Source organism: Sciurus carolinensis, chromosome 9, assembly GCF_902686445.1.
Source record: "Sciurus carolinensis chromosome 9, mSciCar1.2, whole genome shotgun sequence".
NCBI classification, from domain to species: domain Eukaryota; kingdom Metazoa; phylum Chordata; class Mammalia; order Rodentia; family Sciuridae; genus Sciurus; species Sciurus carolinensis.
In genome coordinates, this window is record NC_062221.1 from 63,204,502 (window position 1) to 63,223,372 (window position 18,871).

An 18,871-nucleotide genomic window follows, 5' to 3' on the forward strand; every position below is an offset into this window, starting at 1 on the left:
CTGCTTCTCACCCATAGTTACTGCTGCCATCATTGTGGAAATAGAAATTTTAGGAATTTGGGAGAAAATAATGAAAAGCAAAAACATTCTAGGTATGAATTGAGTACTGGAGTTCATCAGGTTGGATATACATTTGGATTAACTCCTTTCTAAGAAATGCAAATAACTTTTTGAGGGTTAAGGGGTATTTATTCAGTTATACATTAGTGGAATTTAGTGCAAATTATGTTGAAGTGATGTTATTGAGCACTTACTTTGCTTGCATTTGCTAGGTTCTTTGACCTGTTTTTTGCAATTTAATTCTTCCAGTAACCTGTGTTCATGCAACAGATTTATTGTCTGTCATTTGTGAGGCACTGTAGACTGTAGAAATATAGTGGTAAACAAAACAGCTTCTTGGCTTTTACTGGTAGATTTTAGTGTACTGGTAGAGACCAATATTAATCCAATAACTATATTAGTATATAACAAGTCGAAGGAAAAGTAGAGAGAACCAAGAGCTGTAGCAGGGGGACTTGAATTATAATGAACTTTCAGTGACTCCTTATTGCCTACAAAATAAGGTTCAAACTGCCTGATATTCAGTGACTTCATAGTTTGTCCTTAGACCACCTTTCCAATTTTACCTCCCACTGTAAACTTTCTTTGTCTTCTCCTTGGATCTCTTATTGTTTCACCTCTTTGCCCTTCTCCCTGTCTGAGATTCCTCTTCCCTTTTCTGACTCTCACTTTCCACTTAATTTTTGGGTTTTACTTTTTTTGGGGTTGTTTTCACTGATCACTGCTCTCAGGGATTACTTGTTTTCCTCCTAACTCTTATACCACTTAACTGTCTCTGCTGTGCCTTTGATTTGAAGGATTTGTTTTGTTTTAATTTTTATAGTGTATGATTTCTGAGAGTTCCAGAGGTAGTGGCAAGTACTCTAAAATGTCACCATAGCCTCTTATCTGGAGCCACACTGTTTATGCATTTACTGCTTCCCACATTCTTGTCCACCAGTGTATGTTGTGGAAAGAATTTGGGCCTTTTTGTTAGACTGAACCTAGTTTCAATCCCTTTTCCACCATTTACTAGTCATTTTACCTTAAGCAAGACATAATTTTAAAAAGCAAATTTGTGAAAGAAGATACCTTGCTTACTGGGTTTTTCCAAGAGTTAACCAGTAGTATAATTTGTAAAAATGGCATGATGTCTGGCACTTGGGAACACAAGAGATTCCCCTTTCCTTCCATTATCCTTTACAACATTGTTTCCATGTTGCATAATTTCTCTTGAGAAGTTTCCAGTCCCATGTAATTAAATGAATTAATATTTTAAAACTACTTAAAATTGGGTTAGACCCATAGTAAGCAACTATGAACGTGTGTTAAGATCAGGCATGTAATTCTTGTTGGTAACCTTTCATTCTCTTCAGGAAGGACAGTAGCTTATACAGTTAACATGTACTTTTAGATTTTGTTCTCTTTTGGGGATGCGGATGGCTTTTTTGCTATTTTCATTTTTCTGGGGACTAGGTTCCTAAGGTGGGATTGATTAATTTTTAAAAATATCCATCCCTGGACTATAGAATTGGGAGAAATAGATAAGGGAAAAGAGAATAACTGTTTAAACTGCCAAAATATTTGTGCTTAAAAGCAAAACTTTGCATACATTTTGTTGTTGTTTTTGTTTCATTTGTGATACTGGAGACTGAACTCAGGGGCACCCGACCCTGAGCCACATCTCCAGTCCTATTTTGTATTTTATTTAGAGACAGGGTCTCACTGAGTTCCTTAGTACCTTGCTTTTGCTGAGGCTAGCTTTGAACTTGTGATCCTCCTGCCTCAGCCTCCCAAGTTGCTGGGATTACAGCCATGTACCACTGCACCCGACTTTGTGTGCATATTTGTTTTCAACTTTTACTTACAGTGAATACGTGTTAATAAAGTAAATACCCACCTTTTCTCTTTTTTGGATTCAATTTATTGGACCAATATCTTAACCCACATATAATAAATTACAGTGCAAGGTCTAGAGTTTGCCTGCTTAGGATTGAATCTCACTTTACTTTCTTGTATCATTGTATACTTGGGTAAGTTTTATTTGTTTGTTGTTTTTTAATATTTTTAGTTGTAGATGGACACGATACCCCTATTTTATATATTTTTATATGGTGCTGAGGATCAAACCCAGTGCCCCACACATATGAGGCAAGTGCTCTACCACTCAGCCCCAGCCCCAGCCCCAGCCCCAGCCCTGGGCAAGTTGTGTTTTATGCTTTTGTGCCTCATTCTCCTCATCTGTAAAATGGGGATAATATCAGTACTTTCTTTATAGGATTATCAGCAGGATTGAATGAGATAGTTCATGCTGTAGCCATGCTTGGCACATAGGAAATGATTGATAAATATATAAACAGTTGTATGTCTCATTGTGGTTGGTCACAGGTACATGTGTTTCTTCTTTAGAGTATTGCTTTTTTCTGTTATTTCTTTTGTGCTATTATCATATCTTTATTTTTTTGTTTCAGTGAGGTCTGCCAATCCTTAGTGAAACATAACTCTGGAATAAAAGGAAACTTACCACTCCAAAAACTGCATCTGGTTTCAAGAAGTATTTATCGCTCACATCATCCTACCTTAAAGCTTCAAAGACCTCAATTAAGGACATCATTTCAACAATTCTCTTCTCTAACAAACCTTCCTTTACGTAAATTGAAACTTTCTCCAATTAAATATGGCTACCAGCCCTGCAGAAACTTTTGGCCAGCACGGTTAGCTGCAAGGCTCTTAAAACTTCGATATCTCATTCTGGGATCTGCCGTAGGGGGTGGCTATACAGCTAAAAAGGTGAGTTTAACTTTCCTATTGGTTTTCCAATTATTCCAGCATGATTATTTTGATTTTTATAGCTTTGGTCATTTTTCTTTAGTGTGCTTTAGTATAATTGATGTTTAAACATTTATTATGTGCCTTTACCATTTTCCAGGTTATTTTAATGATGCTAGTAGGAAGGTGCCTTCTGAATTGTAGTTATAATTACTGGAGATTAAAAAAAAGCCTAGAGGAAGGTCCCTGAACTGCCAGTGAGAATACGTAGGTTTGATTTTCAGTTTTGCCATTTAGCATAGATGGGAAAGTTAGGTAGCTTGCTCACAGGGCCACTTCTTGGCAACTCTGGGTCCAGAAACAAGGTGTCCTGTCTCATGATATATCATCCTGCTGCTCCATGGTGTTGTTTAATGCCAAAGTGAAATCAGCTTGAAATAGTTATATATTTTAAATTTTTTTATTTTCCATATTTGGTAGAAGAGTATTTGCATATTTTATATGCTTGCCTACTAATTTGTTTTTAGAAGAACTAAAGCCATGTAAATTTGTTTCTCCAAAGCTCAGTACATTATATAATACATTGCTCTTTGTAAATTAATGTGTTTTAATTGAAATAGCTTTTATATTTTTTATAGCATTTAGAAGAGCTGATTAACATATTTTCTTATCTTTTAGACTTTTGATCAGTGGAAAGATATGATACCAGACCTTAGCGATTATAAATGGATTGTGCCTGACATTGTGTGGGAAATTGATGAGTATATTGATTTTGGTTTGTATCATCAAAATTAAATATTTTTTATGGTTATTTCTTTAGGAAAGAGAAATAGTTTACTGAGACAGTTTCTTAAGTTCTGAGTCTAATACGTTTTCACTATAAAATAGAATATCAAAGAAAAGAGTTGTATGAAAAAAAGTATTTAGTAGTCTATCACGTTGACACAGCTGCCACCATTCTTATAGAACATTTTCTTTTAATTGTACTTATTTGTATGTGGTTAATATTTTAGTTCTTTTTAAAAATTATATAGTCATAAGGACGTGTACTTTGGTGTCCTGTTTTTGTTACTTAACACGTTTTGTCAGCATTCCATGCTGCCATACAACTTTTCTTCTTTTTGCCATGTTCCTTAAAAGTCTGTCAGTATTCAGAATGATTTCTTCTCCTAGTCAGATATTGTCCCTCCCCTTTTTAATAAGTAGATGAGGAAAAATAATATTTGGCAGCTGATTATCAGTAACTTATGGTGATTTAAAAAATATTTTTATTGAGCTCTTTTCCTCAGTCCCTTTTTTAAGACATGCCTTAATTTCTTGTCATAGATATAAGTGGAATTGGAATTCATCTCTATAAGCACTCATTCACAGCATTTTTTAAAAATAAAGCTTATATTTGACTAAGGCATTTTTAGGAAAAGCACACTTTCTAATTGGTTTTCTAATATTCATGGATACTTTTCAACATAATACATTTTCTACTCCCTCAATATGGTAGCCGAGAGCTTGTATTCTAAAGCTAACCTGCCTGAACTTGAACTCTGGCTCTCCTGCTTCCTTGTTGTGTGCCCCATTATCTCATCTTTAAATGAAGTTGACAATAGTAGCAATTTTGTAGAGATGCTTTGAGGAGTAAGCAAATTAATACTTTTATAACCCTTAGATTAATATCTGACATATTCTTGAGATAGTTGGTGACTGTTTATGTGTTTTGGTTTTCTTTAGATAAAATTAGAAAAGCCCTTCCTAATTCAGAAGACCTTGCAAAGTTAGCACCAGACATTGACAAGATTGTTGAAAGCCTCAGCTTATTGAAGGACTTTTTCACCACAGGTAACAAAGGACCTGTTTGATCTAATTTAAAGATTTAAGAACTACAGAGGAAAAATACATACTTGTATTTGTATTCCCATCTTTTAAATTAAAATATTTAGTATGTTTTCTAAAAATGATAAACTGTCTAAATTTTGTTAAACAGTGGTTTTAATCTTTGTCTAGCTTAATAAACTGTAATTTATGCTTGAAAAAAATAGCACTTGTTCTTGACAAGTAGATGAGACTTCCTATGTATTTGCTTTTCATAATTGGTTAGAACCAATATGATTTTAAAACAAAATTTAATTTGATGGACCATAATGAGTAGAATTTATAAGGCTAATCCTGGCATATTTGCCCAATTACTACCCTATTGTGATATAAATCTGAGATCTCAGACACCTTTGCTTGCTCATTCCTATTAAATTTTACATTTGTATTTCCCCTTCTGCTGATTTTTCACAGGTCACAAATTGGTTAGTGAAGTCATAGAAGCTTCTGACCTACTTCTCTTGTTAGGTGTGTAAAAAGACATTTTTGCTGACCTTAACATGCCTTTTATTATGCTTCTAATAAACTAGTTGCAAATAAAGTTGCAGACCAAAGTATAATGCTGCTTATGCTGAATTTTAAAACCCCAGAAATATATTGGGCAAACTCATTATCCTTCAGGTGCAAAGAATGAAGTAATTATTTTGCAATAAAACTAAAATTCCTAAATATGTATGTATAAAATTAAACCTAGTAAAAGAAAATTTGCTGAGCCCAAATATTTTCTTGAAATATATCTAATTGTTTTTGATAATTGAAATGAAAAGTAATTTTAGTTTGTCTCATCTGCCCTGTCATGGTTGACATTTTAAGTTTGTTTTTGTGTTATATACTTGGCTTGATGACAGTGGTATTTGAACTGTAAGTACTCTCATGTAAAATAATCCTCACTAAAGATTTTCTTATTTTTTATTATAATTCTTTATTATAATTTTCTGCTCAATAAGTTAAATATGTACTATGATTTTTAGAAGTTTTCTGCATATGTTACCAATAGTATTCCTTAAAATAAAAATAAAAATGATTTGATGCTTTGACATTGAGTTGCTCTAAAATCAGTTTACTTTTTAATTAATTAGACATTGTTTGGAATTTAACTTAGGCTATGAACATCACTAAAGAAATTTAAAGGATTGCATATTTTTAAGGTTCACCTGGAGAAACAGCATTTAGAGCAACAGATCGTGGATCTGAAAGTGACAAGCATTATAGAAAGGTAAGTATAAAACAGAATTCTTCTCATACATAGTCTTGAAAGATTTTTAAAAGTGTTTACCATTTGAAAGATTTGACAGTGGCAGAGTGGCAGCATGAGAGGAGTAAATACAAAAGTATCTAAATAGATGTACTTTTACTAGTCTTAGTGTAAAAGTGTTATGTGACAATTCTGGAAATATAATTAGAGTAGCCCATTTTCTTCAAATATATTCTCTGAAATAATAATTCAAGAGTTGGCCCCAAGAAAAAGTTTTGTTGTTAAATACATGTGGGAAAAGCCAGGGTAGACAAAGCAAAATGATTTCTTTTCCTGAGAATTCCATAGACCTTAATATATTCATGGACTTTGTGGATCTCCAAGAGAAATCAAAACGTACAGGATTTTCTGAATTTGTTTATTAACAGAACCCTCTTGCTCATGAAACATCTTCAAGGGACTAAATTTTACATAGGGGAGGATATTGAAGAGAGTAGAAAGTGAGTTACTGGAGTCCACAAAATTATGTGTGGGGTTATTTAAGGTATGTTGATTTCAATGCATCCCTCTAGCACAATTCATATTACAGCTATAGGAGAATTGCATATACATGTTTTAAAATTGCTAAGTTATATTTATAATCATGTTTACCTGACATTTTTTGTCTTTCTTTTATCCTTTTGATATGAGTAAAATAATTAATTATACAAAAAGGTTTTGAAAAATAATATCTAGAATAATAGATTTGTGGAAAAAATATTCTGAACATTTTTAAATTAAATATGGAATATGTATATTTTATGTTGAGTTTTAATAATAGGACATAATTTTATGTTTATGTGGGGTAAAGGAAGAAGAAATGATTCCTGCATCTAGGTTTCCATCTCTTTCCATGTCCTTGAACTTTGAACATTTCATATAACAGTCCTGATTTTATATATCAAGATATTTTTCTTTCACTTTTTAACTTTTATCTTTCGAAGAATGTATACTTCAAAATGTGTATTTGTCTTTTGATTTGATCTTTTCTGATACACTTCGCATTTACATAATTTTAACCAAATAGTACTCTTGACTTTTCATGCTGTTGGTGGGCTACAGCTTATTTTGCATCAAGGCCTTGGTTCTTGAGGCAGGTAAATTTAATGTGTAGAAATAAACTAACCTAACTGGGGAGAAGGAGCGTTTGTTAGGATGATAGTGTGGTTTTTTTGAGTGGCAGTATTTCTTTTTGCCTAAATCAGTTAGAGGAGGTGTGCATGTCTGCTTTCTTTCTGATATGGCCTGGGATCACTTTGGTGATAGAAGAACTTATCTTGGGACTTAGTTAATTCCCCCAAAGCTCTGCCAAGTTGATAAATGAGTGATCAATAATTAACTGGGAGCTCTGCAATTGAGATAAAGCAAAAGAATGTGTTTTGGAGGATTTAATTAATTATATGTACAGATTTTACTTTATACAATAGACATGAAAATTAATTTATTGCTTTATTTTATAATTTATTTTGTTTGTGTGAGATAAATGCCCTTGTAGACAGTTTCCTTTTAACTTTTTTTATATATAATTTACGGTAACTATTTTGCCCAATAAAATCTCACATTATTTCTTCCCAAACATTTGTTTTAAACACTAAATTTAGATTGCAATTAAGCTGCTTTTGTTACCAGTTAAATCAAATTATAGTAAATATAAACTTGAAAATTTACTGTGAAAAAAAGTACCTCCAGCCCCAGCTGATGGTTTTAAATGCTGTTGATACAAAGCACTGTTTCTAAGGATTGACTGTTGCCTATAATGCTTGAGAATAATGAACAACTAAGACATGATGCAGGTAAACTGACCCGATTTTAAGAGTCTTCCCTACAATTGATGATTGAATGCAGTCGTGCAAGGAGAGAACTTTGCATAGCAATAAACTTTTTGAAATCACAGAGACATGAAGTTTGAAAATCTGAGTGATAATCAGAAATGGTAGGGTGGCATCCAGAGGTTAGCTGATAACCTTTTCAGTTGGTTCAGTCTGATGTCTGAAAACCCAAGATTTAAAATAGCATTTTAAAATAGGGTTTGAAGCAGTTGTACTTCAGCTGAATGGTTGTCAGGAAACAGTTTCTGACTGGACTGCTATGAAAAATGTTTTACAACTAGAACTAAAATAAAGATTTATCCTTTCTAATAGGAGAACACGTTCAGAGAAGTCCTGGCAAGTAAATGAACAATTAGGACCATTCAAAGTCAAGTGGAGTGAAAGTGGTAGGAGTTGAGGGAAACCCAGTTGTCAGATAGTTTGATTTGATTCAGACAAAATGAATCACGTAGTGAACTGACCTGTGGTGCCTAGTCTGGACTCACTAGACTTAACTGTTTGGGAAAGTTGTTATAGAGGTCTTCAAACATTCTACAGAAAGAATATATTTCCCCGTAATGTTGCACAGACTAAGTAATCAAGATTCTTTGGTTTACCTGGATTTACATCCATTTAGTTTGCAGATACTAGTTATTTTGCTATGTTGATCAAAATTTCTGATATATATCTTTGATTAATAAAACATTGAAAAAATAGTAAAGCCACTTTGTTTAAACTAACTAAGCCAATTTATTGAGGTATGTTTGGCACACAGTAAAATCACTTTTTAATAAATGCTTTTTGTTAAGTTTAAAACGTGCCTTCTAGAGGAAAATCACCCTTGCTGTAAACTGAATAAAATTCTTGAGACCCAGTGAACTTAAAACCTACCTCAAGACAATTTGGGAATTGGACTGGTGAGCCTATTTTTGTGAATTAATGGAATCATTTAAATCTGCAGATTTCTGCATAATAGTCATATGTAAGTAATAAGACCATTAGTGTATATTCTTTATTAGATTCTTTAACATTATTGTGTTCTAGTGAAAATTAATTTGTTAAAAGAGATTTTTTTATCTAGACTTTTATCATGTTTCTGTTTGGTCAAAAACATCTCACAGAAGTAAATAATATGGCCATTCTGAAGGTAACAAGCACATTTGTGATTTACAGAAAATATTTGAAGGACTTTTTAAAGGCCCAAATCATGCAAAGTAGTAGGAGTATTTTCAGTGTAATTATTAAATGATAATACATTAATACTGTGGTGGTAACATGTTATTCAATTTTTTATTTTTATGAAATATCCCTTCTTTTTTTAATTAACCTGCCTAATTTCCCCACGTGCCTATTGTCACCTTCATGAAGTCTTAAATAATCATTTTAATTTCTTCAGTTATCCTTTCCTTAGATATTTGCCGTATGAAATACTGTTTACTTTGGCTTGCATTCTTACTATTTAATGGACCATTTCTGTCACTAAATCTCTGTCCTCGGAGGACCCAGGATAATGCTGAGCTCTTAGCAAAATTAGTTGATTGCTTTAACTCAGTAGAAGAGAGGCTGATTTGAAGTAAATACATTTGTTTGATGTTAACAGAGGTGAACCCAAAGATTTTTTTTGCTCTTATTACCTTTGTGTTAGCTGTAAAAGCACTTACTGTAAAGCACTTATATTCTGAATTGTAGTAAAGTAATGTTGCTTACATAAAGTTTGCATTTCTGGGATTCCTCACACTACTGAGAATGTAGAATTTGTAGCAAAATTAAATTTTCACAACTGTCACTATCAAGTAACCACAGATTTGGGGGATTCTTAAGTTTTCTGAGTAACTAACAACTTGCAAAACTATCCTTGGTTAGATTCTTAGCCAGAATCCAAAACTATTTGTGTCCTGGAGCATAGTATATAAGAAACTAAGGAATCAAAGAAAGAAAAAGCAACACTAAATGTTTTTATTTGATATGTACATATATATGTATATGATACTTTTTTTAGGTAACCATTTAGAACAAAGAGAATTTAGTAAATGTTGTAGTATCAATAATTTCTGGCAATAGCTATTTCGTTCGTCTCTTATAAGTTTATATAGATGTTGTCCAAAAAGTAAAATAGAATATGATATTTCTGGATTGGAGCAACTTCATCCCAAATGGAAAGATCTATTGCCTTGTGATAACCAGTAACAACATTTTTCAGTTGACATAAATATCTTCAGCAGAATTATGTATAACTGGGAGGGGAAAAATAAGAAAATAGTTCTTTTTAACTAATCAAATGGCAGAATTATTCAAACTTTGGAAAGTAGTATAATGCTTAGGAATTTTTTTTAACTAGAAGGGGAAAAAAGTCTTTACTTTCATGTAGTTCTTTTGCCAGACCAAAGACACTAAAATTTTTGCAGCAGGGATTAGCAAGCTTCCTTACAGGGACAGAGTAAGTATTTCATTTGGGCTTGCAGGCCATAACGTCTCTACAGCCTGTGCACTGTAGTTTGCCAACTTTTGCTCCACAGTAATTTAAATATGCCTCCCTTTGTATTGTATTATTATCATTTTTCCTCATTTAAATGTAATTGAACCTCTCGGGTCAAAAGCACTTTGGAGCCGCGCGCAATGGTGCATGCCTTTAATCTCAGTGACTGGAGAGGCTGAGGCAGGAGGATAGAGAGTTCAAAGCCAGCCTCAGCAAAAGCGAGGTGCTAAGCAACTCAGTGAGATCCTATCTCTAAATAAAATACAAAATAAGGCTGGGGATGTGGTTCAGTGGTCAAGTGCCCCCTAGTTCAGTCCCCGGTACCAAAAAAAGAGCACTTGTACTCTAGAGTTACTACTGATTTTCTTGATCTGATGTTGTGATTAAAAACAAAATAAAGCTGAGAGTATTTACGAAATATGAGACTAAGAACTGCAGTGTCAATTTGAGATCAGCCGGGAGACATTTAGAGAGTATATCATCTGTAATTATTAACAGGAATTATTTATCATTATTTATAGCAATTGCTATATTTTATATACATATTTTATATAGATATCTTATATGTATATATATATACACATTTTATATGTATATACACATACATATTTTATATATAGTATTTTAAGAATAATGATTTGTGTACTATTTCTTGAGATAAAAAATGTCAAGGCTTGTGTAAATACTTATTAGTAAACATATTTTGTATACCTGAGGAGTATATCTTGCATAGCAGGTGCACATTTTCCTTGTCCTTTCAGTTCCACATGGTTTTAGATTAGAAGGTCTAAGCCCATCACTTGGTTTTTGAGGGTGAGATTTGATGCCTAAAACTAGGACATCCTTAAAATGTATAGTACTACCTTAAGATGTATATCATAGTGTAAATAGCTTTTTATATGTCTAATTCTTGTTTTCTTCCCACTTTTTTCAGGAGGTAACAGTTAATTTCACCCATCTTCACATAACAGTGCTTCAGTAACAGACTTGGAAGGAAAGTGAGGTGTAATTAGAAAGAGAGCATTTTCTTATAATCTAATAGATATTAGAGTATTTATCATGCATTTGTATTTAGATATAAGCAATGACCTAGGGATGGAGTATTTAAGCTATAAATAAAAAAATCTTTGGCATTTTATAAATTTTAGTACTGGTGATATATAAATATAGCAGGCACATTATTATGTAAGCCAACATAGGATGCATGTAAGCCAACATGCTTCTAAGGCAGTTGTATGAGAAATCTAAACACTTGCATGATTTGAAGAAGTGACGACCAAAATAAATGAACAAATTAATAAAACTGTCAGATTATTTTTCTTACTGTTTGATGAAAAGCAATGATATAAAAAATGACAGAAATTATGAGAATGAGAATGATGAGGGTAGTTAGTTGGCAATATATTTCTTTAATAGATTTGACAGTGACCATAATAAAACTGATTTATTCAAAAGATATGTCTTTAAAGATTACTTCAGACTTTATAAATATATTTTGTATTATTGAATCTGGAAACAAATTTTGAAATTTCCCTTGTCATATGGAAAAAATATCAATTATTTCCATCCTTTGATTTGTAATAAACCAATCAGTTTTATGCATTGTCTAATGTTGTCTAATCAGAGCCTAGTGTATTAAAATTAAGGATGAAGCAGAAATTCCCAAAATTGTGTATTAACATTTATACAATTTAAAATGCTTTACTATAATACTAATTTCTGTATTTATTTTCTGGAAAACTCTTAAATGTATATAAGTCTTTGGGTTCGATAAGGTAAATTAAGCCTCTGAATGAATTCAGTTTTGAATGTAATGTTTACTATAGTATTTTGGACTATCTAATTATATAAAACAAAATACTTTTGGCAGTCATTTAAAAAATTCTGAAGCTATTTAAAACTTCAGTTTAGGTTATTTTAGTAAGTATCAGCTTTCCTAATTCTGTGTTTTTATGACTTAATAAAAACTGAGCCCATTGGTTTTCCAGACACTGTTCTTACACAAATTAGTTATTTCATTCATTAAAACTTTACCTTTTTAGGATTTCTAATTGAGAAAAATCTTAAGCTTATGACATTGCCAATTGCTAGTTGTCCTTTCTTTCACATTTCTCAAAATTGATTATTTTATAGACCAACAATTAAAAATACTGTGTAGAAAATTACATTTTTATTATCATGCCACATATGAATACAGTGTAACAAAAATTATAACCAATTTAACATTTCACAATTAAGTAGAATTAATTTTAGAAATAAAAAAGGTAATTATTTTGTGTCTGGATCCAAACTGGCTTTTGTTTAATTTTTAATTTTTATAGTAATTATATTTATGTCTTTATTATGTTCTTTTATAGTGCTTTTGCTTGATAGTTGATATATGCTTGGTTATGTTCTCAGAGGCTATTTAATGTCAAAACAGCTCATAAAAAGTGAAAATTCAGTCAAACTTGTTGTTTAATGTTGTATAAAATCAAAATAGAGCATAAAACATTTTTTAACTTACAAAAATTTTTTTAATTTTAGCTTGTGTGCAGAGGCACATAGAGTATGAGTTAATATAAAACCTTGATTACCTTGCTCCTTGAAAACCCAGATTAATGGGGTTTTGGGAGACTGTAGTCTTCAAGTGAAGAAATCATATCAAGGAAAAAATATTTACTTAATAAGTAATAAGTAAATAAACTATTATGGTTTTCCAATTAGTCTGGTGAGAATTATAGTTGAGAATTAGATTTAGACCTGTAAGATGAGCAGTGTTTTAAAAAATATCAGTTTTGCTTTTTTCTCCATGTTTCAAGTTAGGAGCATATATTAGCTCACATTGGCAATTCAGAATTAAGGGTTGTACCAGGAAATCCAGTGAACTTCAATGCTGCCTTCCTGGAGCATTCCAGTTAGTCTGGGTTTTACTAGGTGTTGATGTATATCTGGCTTACATTATTCAGCAGTTATGATTGCATTTTACTTTTTAAGCTATGCTGTTTTATTTTTCTGAGACATCTAATTTTACTGAGGGGGAAAATGGAAATGCAGTACAGAGCCTAGCTGTATGAAGGCTCTAAAGGTGCATGGGTTTCCATTTTTGTTTTTTAACCTATCCATTCTTCCCTATCTTACATCTATTCTTTGTTGTGCCCTTTGATTTAACATTGTTCTCCTCCCCAATTTTCCTCTTCTCCTCATTGTAAACTCATGGCAGGGTCTGCTTGGTGAGCTCATTCTCTTACAACAGCAAATTCAAGAGCATGAAGAAGAAGCACGCAGAACTGCTGGCCAGTATAGCACGAGCTATGCCCAACAGAAGCGCAAGGTGATGGATGATTTAAGGGGGCTACTGATGTGTTCACACTAATCAGCCATTTCTGCCAAGATCATGTCGCCTTAATCCATTCATGGACTCAAATTACAAGAAATTATTTTTAACAAAGTTAAAAAAAAAAAGACACATCATAAAAATATGTAGCTTTCCTGGAGTGGATATAGTATAGTATAGACAAAGCTCAAAATATCAAGCTCAATTGTAGCAATTTAGTTTCCAAAATGAGCTTATCTGTAAGGGTCCGTGGATTTGTATTTAGAATAAGATTATGAATTACTGTTTATGTGGTCCAGTTGTTCAGTCACCCAAATATTGATGCAATTAAGAGGTTGTTTAGACTGTTAAGTAATACCACAGTATAATTCCTAAGTTTGTATTGTTAAAAGATTTTTAGATTCTAGTAAAATAATTGATTTTGCAGTTATACTCTGAGATCCTAAAAATCAGGTAATTATGTTACATCTATTAGATAAGATAGTTTTAAAATTATACACAAATCCTATTCAGGAAAAAAGGTTAAGTTGTGCAATTAACTTCCAGGAGGTTCCGATATCTACATCAACCAATACTGTAGATAATGATTAGGTTCCATAATTCTGCTGACTAACCTTATCTCATTTGGTGGTGGTTAACTCTTGACAGTTCTCATCGTAATTCTATTTTTTCAGTGTTACTTACTGGCTCTTCTAAATTCCATGGCTGTGGAATCAAAATTTGTATTTTATTAGCAGTCAATAAAGGAATAAATAGGAAGGAAAAGAAAATAAATTATTTTTAACTTACTTTAACATTCTCTTTTCTGTATATTGTGAGTGTACCATTTAAATAGTCTAACAAATGGGATGTTTAGGCCAATCTATTCATCCCATAGATTTGTTACAGAAAAAAGGGGGAAGAGCTAGTATATTCTGGTATGATACTTAGAAATAGGAATATAGCTTTATTTACAAGTTGTTCTGAAGTGTTTTTTTCATAATGGTAAAATTGAAATGAGTCCCTGTCACTTTAAGATTCCAAGATATGGTTAAAGATTACCATTGTGCTTTTGAATCTAACAGTACAGTACAGTAATGAATACTTATTCATTTTCTATATTGCAAAAGGCTAATATCCATTGTGGGCCTACTTCACTAGGTTTTATTCTGACTTAGAAATATTATCCCTATTTCTAATGTTTATTGGATTATTCATTTTATGCCTCTTTCCTTGTTTGTAAAATAGAGATTGGTAGGTCTCTAATTTTTTTTATTAAAATAACTTAGCAGGGTACCAGACAGGCCTTGTTTGTGCCCTCTTTGTTACCTTGTATGAACTCTAAGTGGGACTTTAAAAATAATTTATGCTCTTCTGTAATGAATTCCACTTATCATCCTGAAAGAACATTTCCTCACTGAATCTTTACCTCCTTCTTCCTAGAGTTAGTACAGAGATGACTTTTCACCTCTTCACTGTCATGATCAAAATTCTTTTGAGATTTTTGTCATTTCAGTCATTTGAGTTTTACTTGAGGTACAAAACAAACCACCAGTACTTTTTGTTGCTTTTTAATCCTTGTTTCTCCTTTGCCTTCTTGAAATGATAAGAAGGTCTTAATTTTATATTATTTTGCTAGATGCAACTAATAAATTTTCCCGAGATCTTTTAAGTAAAAGAGCTCAAGCAGAGCTAATAGATTAAAACTGCCTCCATTAAAACTGGTAGTTTTGCTTCCTAAAAGTATCTATACATATGTAGAAATCATTACAGTGACCTTCTTGTATATGTATTTCAGAATGCCACAATGGCTTAGTAGGAAAAAATTCTTATTTAAAATCAGGCTTGGTTTTGTGAGGAGCTAGTAAAGGTTTTTCTCTTTCAGCTTTAGCTTGTTTCTGCGGAGGATTCCGCTCTTTGTCCATCATTTTCACAGCCCTGGAATTGTAGAAAAGCTCTGTTTTCAAGACCATTGATACCATTTCTGTCAGGGTGAGTTTCAAATTAATTTCATAAAGAAAACTAAATATGTTAAACAACAGAACATGAGCTTCTCATTGTAAGTAGCTGAATTTTACCAGTAAAGCACATAAAAATAAAATGTACCCAAGTTGCTAACTAAGACCTAGGATAAGTTTCAAGTTGAAAGTAGAAGAAAACATGTAAACATATATTCTCATCAAACTTTGACATTTGTTTTAGAAACAAAGTTTTCTTGTTTCCTAGGAAAAAAAAAGGTCTAATTTTTATTCCACCACCACTTATCCTTTAATATAACATCAAGATTAATTTTGATGGTACATTAGACTAAGCAGGTAGAAACAATGTCAGTAAACTATGCTTGAGTAATTTTTCACAATTGTGCCAGAAGAGTAAATGATAAATTTAAAATATTCCTAAAAATTCAAATTTATAAAAATCTCAACAGTTCTTATTCTAAATACTAATAGTAAAATCAAGATTGAATTTATTATGTTCTAATAAACCTATCATTCTAACTTATTTAACTTATTTTACAAAACTAATAATTTAGTTAACCTTTTATAGCTCTTGGCTTATAATAGACATTTTAACTTTTTTATATAATTATTATTAGTTCCTTAATTATTGCCCTAGATGTTGAGTGTGTTGGATTTTCTATAATAATTTAGGATATATTACATGAAATCAGTAAATATTCATATTCAAAGCTAAAATAGTTGAAACTAATGCTTATGTATGTATTTAGCTGCAGTTGGATGAATATTTAATAGAGCAAAGTAAATCTCGAAGTGCCATTTTAAATGATCTCGGTATTTAATCTGCATAACAAATTACTTATGATCATACTATTATAGAATGATGGCATACCATGTGATCATAATATGGAATTATTTATTTCTTCATTGACCTTCTAAATTTTGTTTTTTCACTTATGGGCTTCTCCTCAACTTGCTTATCTCCTTATGTTTTAGGAGACTTAATAATTCTTGTCCATTCTAAATACACATAGTCAAAATGAAAAATGAAATTTATCAGCAAGTTTCTGCTTGCTATACAGGATTGGGAAAACAAAGTTTATCTTATTGTTTTTTTTTTTCTCATTACCAAATCATTCTTAGAGATTTTCAGACATAGTCTTTCCAGAATAAGAAAATGTGTCTATTATTTCTAGTAAGCCTATCATCTGTTTAGGTAAAAGTTTGGGGGAATTTTGTAAAAGTACTTAGAAACAGGAATTAAATCTGAAAATAACCAGGCGCACTAGTGCACACTTGTAATCCCAGCAGCTTGGGAGGCTGAGGCAGGAGGATCACAAGTTCAAAGTTAGCCTCAGCATCTTAGTGAGGCCCTAAGCAAATCAGTGAGAACCTGTCTCTAAATGAAATATTTTTAAAAGGGCTAGGGATGTGACTCAATAGTATAGTACCCCTGGGTTCAATCCCCAGTACAAAAACAAAACAAAACAAAATCTGAAAATAACTTTATAGCATGGACAAGACTTACTAATGTCTACCTCAATAATCATTTAAAATTTTTTCATATGTATTTGCTGCCATTGATGTCTTGATTGCTTAAATAGCTCAGTGAATATGTACGAAGATTTAAATGATAAAGAATATGAATTTAACTTAGTTTTTTTCTCCTGTAAAATAAATTCACATTTACAAATTTTGATTTTTCAGAAATTAGAAAATAATTTTTAAAGACTAAGGATGACAACTTCTGTACCTTATCAAGAAGTCAAAGTGCAGTTTGTGAATTTGTCATAAGAGACATCATTTTTATTACAATTGATCATCGTATTTTGCATTTAGATTTGTATTGTGACTACTTTAAAACCTGTTGTAAAATTCTCTGGAGTTTTCAAAAATATTTTATGTTAACACTATTAGTAACAATTTGAAGTAGTTTACACAATACCTGTGGATTTTATTCTCTTTTTGTTTTATATTCAAATCAATGTTAGTTGTTGTACTTGGTTTCATTATTGTAAATGCATTCCCTAAATTATAAGGGTTGCCGGATCTTGCATTGGAACTGAATTTAAAAACAAGTATCATGTTCAACTTAAAGCTCTAAAATTGCAACTTGCCTTTTTGCATTTATTATGCACTTAAAGTACAGAAATGAATAATTTTTCCTTAAAAAATACACTGTGACCAATGAGCTTTTTCTAACATGTATCTGATTTCCCAAAACACATTTCTAGAGGGATATCAATGTTTTATTCTCCAAATTGTAAGTCCCTGTGCTTTAGTACAAAACAACCTCTTAAGAATAAACGTGTTAATCTCCTCTTTTTCTAACAAGCCTTTCATAAGAAATGACTGGGATGACAACAGGAAATTTATTCTGTTAAAAGGTTTTTACTTATTAATATATAAGATTTTGATGAACCTTTTTCTTGTTGGTTGCTGGCATTTTAATTTTCTTAAATAATCACTTGATTAAATTTTGTTTTAGTTATGCATATAAAGCCAGTAGTTTTTACTCTTGATACTTTTTAAAAAATTTAACTTATTGTACATTGTATATAAACCTAACTGTTCAACTAAAATTAACTTCTTTTAAATATTTAGGTGTCAGACAAAGAGAAAATTGACCAACTTCAAGAAGAACTACTGCATACTCAGGTAATTCTGATGAGTAAGAAAACCCAGGTTTTTTTTTTAAAAATCCAGTGTAAGTTTGGAAGTTTACTTTTTTAGCAGAGCAGTATTTGAAATTGTTATTGATAAAGTGCTTATTATCACTAAGAGAGAAAAGCTAATTGGGAACTAAGAAGGAACTACATAATTATTGAATTAACTTGTTTATGTGTGAAAACTCACTTTGAGTGAATCTTCCTAATTTAAAAGGTGAACTACTGTGAAAAAAGGAAGGAAAGTGGTTTGATCTTACAGAAACTCACGCGTACATTTTTATATTGATAATATTATTTCTTTAATTGGTAACAGTTAAAGGAACTTAAGTTGAGTCTACCATGTAAGTCTAGTGAACTCTCAGAAATCTTTTCCTTTGCTTCTCTGAAGCCTAAAACCAATGGCTTTTCTAACGATATTTGTGATTCTACTTTGAAAAGCTCTTCTTTTAATAGTTGGTTAAAAATCATCATTTTTAATATCTGTTCTGTGAGTAGGTAACTTTTGCAGTATTATGAGTAGATGACTTTCTAGTGCAATGTTGTCTTATCACTCCATTATCTGTTGTTCTACATAAATAACAGTAAAATACAATCGTTTAGAGTTATTTTTAAAAGTTAACAGATTTATCATCTTGGATCTTTGTATTTAGGAAAAAAAAACAACAAGGGTCAATCTGGATGAAATTAAGTGAATAGTATGTACATTTTGAGTCATAGGTTTCTTTGATTTTTTTCACTGAGTCTCATACCTGACTAT

The 18,871-nt window shown here is 31.6% G+C and overlaps 1 protein-coding gene across 4 annotated transcripts in view; it reads left to right on the plus strand.

The window, feature by feature from the left end:
* Window positions 1-18,871, plus strand: part of Opa1 (OPA1 mitochondrial dynamin like GTPase) — an 81,533-nt gene that overhangs the window by 3,559 nt on the left and 59,103 nt on the right. The window contains exons 2-8 of one of the 4 annotated variants that reach the window (XM_047563309.1): window positions 2,511-2,829; window positions 3,487-3,583; window positions 4,534-4,641; window positions 5,089-5,142; window positions 5,823-5,890; window positions 13,395-13,505; window positions 18,050-18,103. In XM_047563309.1, coding sequence (XP_047419265.1) covers window positions 2,511-2,829; window positions 3,487-3,583; window positions 4,534-4,641; window positions 5,089-5,142; window positions 5,823-5,890; window positions 13,395-13,505; window positions 18,050-18,103 — 811 coding nt within the window. The remainder of the gene's footprint in view (window positions 1-2,510; window positions 2,830-3,486; window positions 3,584-4,533; window positions 4,642-5,088; window positions 5,143-5,822; window positions 5,891-13,394; window positions 13,506-18,049; window positions 18,104-18,871) is intronic. The other 3 variants (XM_047563311.1, XM_047563310.1, XM_047563312.1) reach the window with 3 other exon arrangements.